The sequence below is a fragment of the Helianthus annuus genome, chromosome 9 (genome assembly GCF_002127325.2).
Source record: "Helianthus annuus cultivar XRQ/B chromosome 9, HanXRQr2.0-SUNRISE, whole genome shotgun sequence".
NCBI classification, from domain to species: Eukaryota; Viridiplantae; Streptophyta; class Magnoliopsida; order Asterales; family Asteraceae; genus Helianthus; species Helianthus annuus.
The window spans coordinates 160,710,055-160,720,032 of record NC_035441.2 but is presented as its reverse complement, the minus strand read 5'-3'; the positions used below and the strand labels follow the sequence as shown (position 1 = coordinate 160,720,032).

The 9,978-nt window shown below is 35.4% G+C and overlaps 1 protein-coding gene and 1 long non-coding RNA gene across 2 annotated transcripts; both read left to right on the top strand.

Moving 5' to 3' along the window:
* The first annotated feature begins 240 nt into the window (after positions 1-240).
* LOC110879267 lies at positions 241-4,911 on the top strand. The gene is made up of 4 exons (XR_002558575.2): positions 241-1,886; positions 2,654-2,752; positions 2,869-3,002; positions 4,649-4,911. It is a non-coding gene; the product is annotated as an uncharacterized LOC110879267 (long non-coding RNA).
* Positions 4,912-5,993: 1,082 nt separating this feature from the next.
* On the top strand, positions 5,994-7,963 carry LOC110874856 (uncharacterized protein At2g29880). The gene is made up of 2 exons (XM_022123238.2): positions 5,994-7,136; positions 7,225-7,963. The coding sequence occupies exons 1-2, from the start codon at positions 6,819-6,821 to the stop codon at positions 7,489-7,491; spliced, it is 585 nt and encodes a 194-aa protein (XP_021978930.1). The 5' UTR covers positions 5,994-6,818; the 3' UTR covers positions 7,492-7,963.
* Positions 7,964-9,978: the final 2,015 nt, after the last annotated feature.

Genomic DNA, 9,978 nt, shown 5'->3' with positions numbered 1-9,978 from the left:
TTTTACCAGCTTCTTCATATTCAAAATCTTCAGATCAGTTGAAGTCGGGTTGGTGATGAAGATGATGCAGGTGATGAAGATGATGCAGGTTGTGGTGGGTTTTTAAATTTTTTAATTCTTAGTTTTTGGTTTTTAATTGTTCAAGGGTAATATAGTCATTTCACACATAGTTAACTGAGAAATTTAACAGAGGTTAGGTCAGAGGACCAACCGAGTTCATTTTTGACAACTTTTGGGGCCACGCGTGTAATTTGTAAACCACTAGGACCAAGTATGAAATTTTTGCAAACCACAGGGACCAACCAAACATTTAACTCTTACTTAAAACACCAAAATATTTACTATGATCTTGATCTAAACACAATAAAAACGCCGCATATTTATTAAACGTCAAAAAATGGAAAGGTGATGTGACACGCGTTTAAAAAAAGAAATATGAAAGGACAAAAAAGCCCTTCCGCCCTTCTCTATGTCGCGTGACACGTGTTGGGCCAGTATACGTTCTCACCGTTCTCACAGTTTTGGGCATTTTCTCCTGATCCCGTTCCTATATATATATATTCTCGCATAATCATTCAACCAGCCTACGATTTTGATTCTGACAGTGGATCATCGAACGATTTCAAGTTTTGATTTGATTTCCATTTCTAAGCAGTTTATAGGTCTTAGTTGGATTTCAATTTCCGATTTCTAAGTGGTTTACAACCCACAATTTCATGTATTGGTGTGTTCTTTATTTTAGGGTGAAAACAAGTAAAACCACAATAAGGGGTAGTGAAAAAAAATAGTGAAAGTCGTGTGGTGAGGTGTTCTTGAAGTGGCAAGAACTTTATGACATGGTAGTGAAAACAATAATGAAGCATTAACACATAGCCTTAGAGCATCCACAATAGAGGTATTTTTAGGTGTTTTTAAGGAGAGAGAAAGTGATGTGGAGGAGAGAGAGTGTGGTAATGTATGTGAGAAAAAATGAGAAAAAATGGATGGAAGAAAGTAATGTTAGGGTATGTTTGGCAACAAGCTTTTAGGGGCTTTTAGGAGCTTCAAGCTTTAAAGAAAAAGCTCCAGGCCCAATAAAAGCCTTGTTTGGTTGAAACAGGCTTCAGGCTTTTAGATTAGTTGAAAAGCTCTTTTTAAAACGCTGGCAGCGTTTAAAAAAACCTACAAGCTTTTAGGGTTTAAATTACTTAAATAACCTACAATCCTCAACATCCCAGATTGAAAAAAAGGATCGATCAAAACAATCCTCATCATCCCATATTGAAAAAAAGGATCGATCAAAACAAAAGCCAGGTATGCATGTTCTTGTTTAATTGAATTGAATATCATCTTTTGTCTTCTTATGTGTTGCAATTTCAAACAACAAAAGCATGTTACGTAATCGTCAGATTTGGATTTTAGTTTCTCTTATTTAATTTATACATTAATGGTCAACAAAAGCATTTTGATTATTCACGAATTATTATTAACATATAAATAAGCAACCACTTTGTGCTTATGTTGATTGTACTATAGGCCTGGGGTCTTTTTCAAAAAAAAAAAAAAAAAGTGTTCACTCCCCCACCGTATATCTGCTGACTCTGTCTCTCACCATTCTATTCATATTCCCATTTGACTGGCTTTCTTGGATCCTTTTCTTTTTCTACACATACGATGAGATATATATAGAGAGATATGGAGCAAAACCCCATCGCCCACCACTACACCACCCGACGACGGCGATGAGTGAACTCCACCGCTTCACAGTCCTACCAACCAACGATGACGCTGAGTGAATAGCCGGCTCTCTGGCGGCTAGGGTTCCGCTGGAAACCCGACAAAGGAGATGATCGGAGGTTGTCGGCTCTTCTGCGTGCTCTTGTCCTGGTTCTTCAATTTTTGGTCAGGTTTGTTCTTCGATTTTAATGTTTACTTATCTGATTTTGATTTTATTGTTGGGTTTCTATATGTTTTTGAGGTTGATGGAATGGTTTTCATGGAATGTTTTTGTAATTTATCCTCAACTTGATGTTGTTTTTGATCTATTTTGTGTGAGTTGAATGCATGTTAGAAAAGGTGGAGTGTTTTTAACTTTTCAGTCAAATTAATCAGCTCTAGGTTTAAGATTTATGTTGTAGATGTTAGGTTTTTGAAGTAAGATTGCAAACCACATTATACTGTACGGAATGATCTATACAAATCAGGGCCGGTTTTGGGCCCGGCAAACCCGTGCCGACGCCCGAGGCCCAAAATTTCAAAGGGCCTGAAAAATATATTTATAAGCTTGTATATATTTATTAAATTGTATATTTAGTATATTCATCCGTTTAATATGCAAAAAAATATTGGTGGTGTAGTGGCAAAAACGATCTTAAAATAATGCAAAGGTCTCAAGTTCGAATCTTTGCTCCATCACTAAGTTTTTATTTTTGTAATTCATTTACCCTTAACCATAATTTTGGGCCCAATTCTTTTCGTCACCCGAGACCTAAATATTTTCAAGAGTTTTCGGGGAAGGCTCTGATACAAATAGAAAAAAAGTGGATGTTAATTGGATGAAATCTGTAATAATGCTCCATTGGAGACATATTAGATTTGAAATGGAAATATGTGTTATAGTCAAAGAAATGTTGACTACCGGATAGATTGATTGTTTTTAATTGGATTTTTGCAGATCTAATTCACATAGTAAAGGGATTTTAGATTTCATCTGGCTTGATGGTCCAATTTCCCTATTTTGAAAGGGTAAAAGAAAAGAGAAAAAACTCACAAGGTACTTCATCAACCTTAGGATAAAAGATTCTTGCAGTGAGTACATATGAAAATGGATATGAAAGAACAGTCCATCAAATTTTCTCTTTTATTGACAAATTGTAAATCAATTTTCAGCAGCGAACCATAGGATGGAGGTAGTAGGAGGCGTCAATCGAACCAGAAAAACCAGATAAAATAGATGACCATGAGCAGCGAAACTTCATGCGATTTAATCACAAGCATCAGACCAAACTAGAAGCAAAAATCAGGTACAACACTACAACCTGATGTTTCGAACTCCAACTTGATAGTTTCCTTTTTCTTACAGCAAAATGTTCTTTTTGTTCGAATGTGATCAGGTACACAACATAATGATTTTCCTTTTTTTTTGTTCCTATTATATTTGGATTTGGTATATCAATCAATAATTGTATATGATTAACTGTTAAAAATTAGTTTTGTTTGGCAATGTTAGAGATTTGTTTTCATGTTTTAGGTAACTCAATTAAAATAAACACTTAATTAAATCATAAACTCATTTAAGGCCAGCACGTATTAATTAAGAGACGAGCCATCAAATATATCTTTTTTAGAATGACAAACTCACATACTCATAAAATATTACACCAATGTTCACTACGGGACTAGAACCCACACCTTACTACACTCATTAATACCATTAGGCTACCGGTTCTTTGGTAATGTTTTATATCTATTTTGCATTTTCTTTTATATATTCAGTATATTATGTTTTGTTTTATCTTTTAACACAATCATATATAAAGATTTTTTTTTTTTTGTGACGGCTTTAGTTCTTCGTTTCCTTAGCAAACATGTTAATGCTTTCAAAGAATTCCATCAAGTACCACCCCGTATGTTGTTGTTTCCACGTTTTTTATTTTCTTTTGAAATGATTGAATTACATAACGTGACAACAAAGGCGCCACGGCTAATAAGTTCATGTAATCAACCATTCAACCATGTTGTGTGTGTTCAATAAATATTACATAATGTGACATCAAAGATACTTAATGTAACTGATTTATGAGGTGTTATTACATTCATGAATTAATGGTGACTAGATACCTTTTGAAATGGCCATGTCATCCGGAAGTCAGCGGGGGTACATGGGATGATACTCACACGAAGCTAGAGGTTGTGTTAATGAAAGCTCATGTGCTTATATCTCTCGAATTTGAGATGGCCATGTAATCCTTGTATATGTCGTCAGTGGCTATGTGATTCGGTATTCCATAGGCCCATAGCTTACATTTCCAAAACATATAGTTTTATGAAATTAAATTTTAAAAGTAAAAATAATTAATTGTGCAATAACATATTTACGTGGCAGTTTTGGTAGGTGCATTTTCCTTGAGGTTTCATGTATGATTTGTGTCCATTCACTTCTATTTTGATGTCAAATACTCAAATGAGTTTTTTAATGATTAAAAAATGTATATATTTTGGAATAAGTTCTTGACAGTTAATTTGTAAGTTTATCAAAGATAGAGCACTTGATTCTTTCTTTATTGTCTATTTATTGATTTTTTTTGCAAGTTTTTAGTAATTTTATCAAAGATGATCATGTATATATCACTGTATTATCCATGTGGGCATTTGTCCAAGTGGGTTTTACTTGTAAGGTATTGTATAATAATGAATATAAAGTCTTGTGGATGCAGTTGTAGTTGTTATCTGGATTATTTGGAATAATTAGTAGTGTGATGATGTCATTCTATCGGACTCTCATTTCTTGATATAGTTCGGTCTAGCAAGTTTTTGAATACGAGGAGTTGCTGGATATTGGTTATCATAATCGCTACTCTATCATTAACAATATCTTCAATGACAAGACTCTCGACTTAGCATCTATATAGGTTTGAATGAGATATTAACATTTTGTTTCTTTTTTCAGGTCCATCACACATATGTAGCTGCTAGATCTTATGGTGCTTTTAAAAGGTCCCAAGCGTGGAAAACCATCCGACGTATTGAGAATGAGGCAGATGCTCATAAAACTTAAGCACCACAGCCCTCTTCACCTTAAATAAATGACACTGCCGCCTGCTGATATGTATGTCAAGGCCGATGCAGCTAAAGTTCCTATTGTTGTTGCTTAAGTGTGTTAATGGTGTTTCTGTCACCTCTCAGTTTTGTCAATATATAATAGTTCATTGAGGGAGGATTTCGAGTTTTAGACGTGAATGTAAGGGTGTCCGGGGCACCTTAGGTGACCCCTTTAGGTGACTCCATTCACCTATTAGGTGAGCATTGCCAACACTTAGGTGAGTTAGAGAGAGAGTAGAGAGAGAGGGTGAAATAGGTGGGGAGTTGCCGAGAGAGGGGAGGAGAGAGGGAGGAGAGAGGGAGATCTTGACCAATCAATGCTTTTCTTCTTTTTTTTTTTTTTTTTTTTTTAAAAAAAAAACAATTCACCTAAGAGGGGAGTGCCGCCATCAAAAAGGGGTATTAGGGGAGTGTTAGAGGGGAGTTGACGTGGCATTTTATGGTTGGTTATGTGTAAGAGGGGGGACTCACCTAAGAGGTGAGCACCCCTTACACCCTAACTATGACATTTTTTTGGATCCAAAGAAATTGTCGATGTGACTTCGTTTAATAGAGGTTCGGCTTTCTATAAATACAAACCTAATTAACACCGCATCCCGCCGCATTGCGGCGGGTAGTATATCTAGTTATTCACGAAATAGCAATATAGAGATGGCTGGTCAACAAATTCGTAAAAAAAAAAAAAACCAACATCGAGTATCAAGTGGTCTATTACTTGACAAGTAAAAACTTATTTTTTTACATCGCTTCTTCCTTTTCTTACTCAGTGGCAAAAGAACGAGAATGAGAGACCAAAAGGAAGAAATTTGTATTTTATGAGTGGGGATAGTTGTGCTACTATATAAAAATTTAAAATAAATTTGTTTTTCAGTAATAACTTTCATTAAATCAACTAGCAAGACATTAGAACTAACCAACAACACAGATAGGGGTGCAAACGAGCCGAGCGGCTTGCGAGCTACTCGCAATCGGCTCGAGAAAAAGCTCGAAACGAGTCGAGCCTTATCGAGCCTGAGCCGAGCTTGAGCCTAAAATAAAGCTCGTTTGTTTATCAAGCCTTAGTGTAAACGAGCCGAGCTCGAGCTTGAGAAAACAAAGCTCGAATCGAGCCAAGCTCAAGCCCGAACTCTCATAAGTTAATCGAGCTCGAGCTCGAGCCTGGTCGAGCTCGTGCTCGGCACGGCTCGTTTGCACCCCTAGGTGTATATTCTTACTCTTTCTAGTTATTGACATTCACTACAATATAAGTTTTAAATATATATTTTGTTTGTGATCTTGCAATATGATGTTAAGTTAGTTTTTGAAATGTTAAGATGCAATTTGACTGTGTATGCTGAAATAGTTGATTCTGAAGTGATCTAGTTAGCTAACAGAAAATTGTTTAAGTATTTGCTAGATAGATTGACCTTTGTTAGACTCACTGGAATGTGATCTAATTGGCTGACATAAATCTAAGATCAATGGCATGTATGAAAACCTATATGTATATGTGGAAGTTTGGATTTGCTTTTGTGCATCTGTTTACGGTTAAATCTATTGCTTTACACAATAATTATTTATTTAATTATAATATGTTAAGATGTGTTTTTATGGCCGGCCCTGGGGGTGGGCGGGGAGGACCATCGGCCAGGGGCCGATATTTCAAGGGGCACGTTTTTATGAAAAAACCCGATATGTATATGTAAAATATTTTTTAGTAGGGTACACACATACAAACACCAACATATGCCCCCTTACAAAACTATTTTTATGGTTTAGATTAGTTATTAACCTCTTTGGCATTAGGTTTAGACCTTTAATAACCACAATACCTTCAGTGACATGTATGAAAACCTAGATAGATATGTTGAAGTTCAGTTTTAAATATATATATTTTGTGTGTAAAATGATTACTAGCCTAATCGTTCATACCATGATGAAACCGCATTGACCAAAAAGGGGGTTTTGCTGTGATGATTACAAAAGTTCAATTTTCTTCTTCATCATTATTATCATATGTATGTATGTATGGTTGCTAGATGGATTCTAAAAAAGAGAAAGGGAGAAGAGAAATTTGGCCAAAAGAAATGGTTTTAGAATTATGTCGGTTCCTAAACAAATATATCACGAAGCATGGTCGAACTTCCCCATTCAAATGGGTCACTCTTCAGCCAGAGTTTGAAAAAGTTATAAATCATAAATTCGCCAGTGACAAAGCTATGAAGAACAAGTATGACAGTATGAGAAAAGAGTACAACCTTTGGAAGTCACTTAAGAATGGAGAGACTGGTCTAGGTTGGAATGAAAGTACCAAGCAACTTAATTGTTCTGAAGAATGGTGGAAAAGAAAAATTCAGGTGACATAATATAACTCATTCAAAATTTAAATACCATATAATATTCTAGTCATAATGATAACTAAAGATTCACCATTATATTGTGTAGGAAAACCCGAAAGTTCTAGCAATTCAAAATAACCAACCATCTATACAACTACAAGAAGAGTGGGATCAGTTATTTGGAGATGTAGTTGCCAGTGGGGAAAATTGTGTGGCACCCTCTATGGATCCAACTACATTCAATGAGGTGCATGTTGAGAACCTTGAGGATGAAAATGTTGAGAACCTTGAGGATGACAATGTTGAGGGAGGTAACAATTTCTTTGGTGACTTTTTGAATGAAGTAAGTCAACACATGATACATCAACATTAAGCCCAAGTGAGGTTGCAAAAAGTTTTGAAAAGTCTACTAAAGTAAACACTAAGGCTAAACCAGTTAAGATGAAACGTAAAGGGAGAGAATCATTGGGAGCTTCAATACTTAAAGAACATTTAACTCAAAGTAGTATGAATCAACAACGTGCTCTAGAAATATTAGAATCAGATTCTTCCAAACTCAGTCAAAGTACTAAGTTTAGTATTGAAGCTGTTATGGGTTTGCTTAGCCGGGTGGTAGATGCAGGATTACTGAGAGAAGAAGAGGAGTTGTGGTTATTTGCAATGGATTTATTTGAAGATCCCGTGAAAAGAGAAATGTTTATAAATGTGCCACATGATAATGGTAGATTAGCGTGGCTGCAACGAAAGCAAAGGCTCACCGACCAAAGTTTTCTTTGAGGACATGTTACGAAGACATTATTGTTTCTATTTGTTTGAACTTTATTGCTTTTGGATTGATTTATTGTTTTTTACCTTGATGTTTTAGTGACATGACTATATGTTAAGTTACTTATCCATTTATATTTTAGCTATTAAAGTGTTTATATGTTAAGCTGATATTGAATTTATTATCAGGGTTACAATGAATAATGAAACAAGCAAGAAGAAGCACAAACTGCATTGCTATAATTTTTTGTTGGATTCAACCTATACATGTGATCTAGTTGCTGCATACTATTATAAGCATATGTACAAGGAACCATGCATGGCATCACCTCAAACGGGACAGGCTTGGATGATGGAAGTTTTAAATGGCAATCCTATACGATGTGTAAATGCATTCAGAATGCATCCAAACGTGTTTATGAAATTATGTAGAGAGCTTGAATCAAACTATGGATTGCAGTCGAGTGATAGAATGTCAACTTGTGAGAAGGTGGGGATATTTTTATTTACATTGGCATTGGGTTTATCTAACAGGGATGTTGGGGAGCGTTTTCAACGTTCTGGGGAGACTATTAGTAGAGCCTTTCATGAAGTTCTAGAGGCAATAGTTGGTAGAGGTAAAGGTTTTCAAGGTGTAGCACGTGACGTTATAAAACCAAAATATCCAACTTTTCAATTCGTACCACCTCAAATCTTGAATGACAAAAGATACGTGCCGTATTTCAAGGTATTAAACTGATTAATGTCATTCCTACTTGTGTACTTTGTTACTTGGCTAATGTTCAAATTATATATAGGATTGTATTGGATGTATTGACGGTACACACATAGGGCCTGCATCCCAGAGAGTCAGCAACTACCTTATATTGGTAGAAAAGGGGTACCAACTTTCAACGTAATGGCAACATGTGATTTCGATTTGTGTTTCACATTCGTATCGATCGGATGGGAGGGATCAACACATGACACGCGCGTTTTCATTAACGCGACCCAAAATAGTAAATTCAACTTCCCACAACCACCTGAAGGTAATATCTCAAATTACTTACACATATATTTGGAATTGTTTCATGTTATTTTTAATAAATTTTAACGCCTTTTGTTTTTCAACTCCTTTATCAGGTAGATATTATTTGGTTGATAAAGGATATCTAGATAGAAAATGATACCTTGTTCCATATTCCAAGACAAGATACCATCAATCTCAATTTCAAAGAGAGCCCCCAAATAATATGCAAGAAGCTTTCAACCGTTCACATTCATCTTTACGAAGTCATATTGAGAGGTCATTTGGAATTTTGAAGAAACGATTTAAGATACTTGGTAAAATGCCCAAGTATAGCGTGCAAACACAAAGTGATGTTATCATGGCTACATTTGCATTGCACAACTATATACGTAATTCTCAAGAAGATTTCATATTTACTACAATGGAGCAACATCCAAACTACATACCACGAGATGAACTGCATGATGTTCGTAACCATGACACAAGCACTAGCGGTCTATTTGAAGGAACATCGAATGAGATAAACATGTTCGCAACGAAATTGCTACTTTGATATGGAATGCACGACATTAATGATGTAATAGTATTATATTATGTTATGACTATTTGTCAATAACTATGTTTTATTTATTTGAAAATGACCATGTTTTATTCATTTGAGAAATAACTTATATATATATATATATGTGTGTGTGTGTGTGTGTGATTACGTTTAGTGTCACGGCCCCCTACCCGGGTTGACCCGTTTCAGGAGCCGCGGGACAGAAAATCCCGTGGTATTTATTTTTTTACAGCGGAAGTCTTAACAGGATCGTTTTTAAACTTGAAAATTTTGCCCGAGTATTATTTATTTATGTCTCGGGATAAATCCCGTAAATATCATAATTTTCATTATTTTACAAACATGTTTATTTATTTAATTGAGCCACTATTTCAAGCTTGATGGTGCTCCGTAGCACGTGTACTGAAATCACAGTAGGTCACCTGAAACATGTTGTAAAAAGGTTTTGTCAGCGGGGAAATACTGAGTGAATCATTCATTTTGATAAAATGACACATAGTTATAAATTACAGCATAAGAGCGAT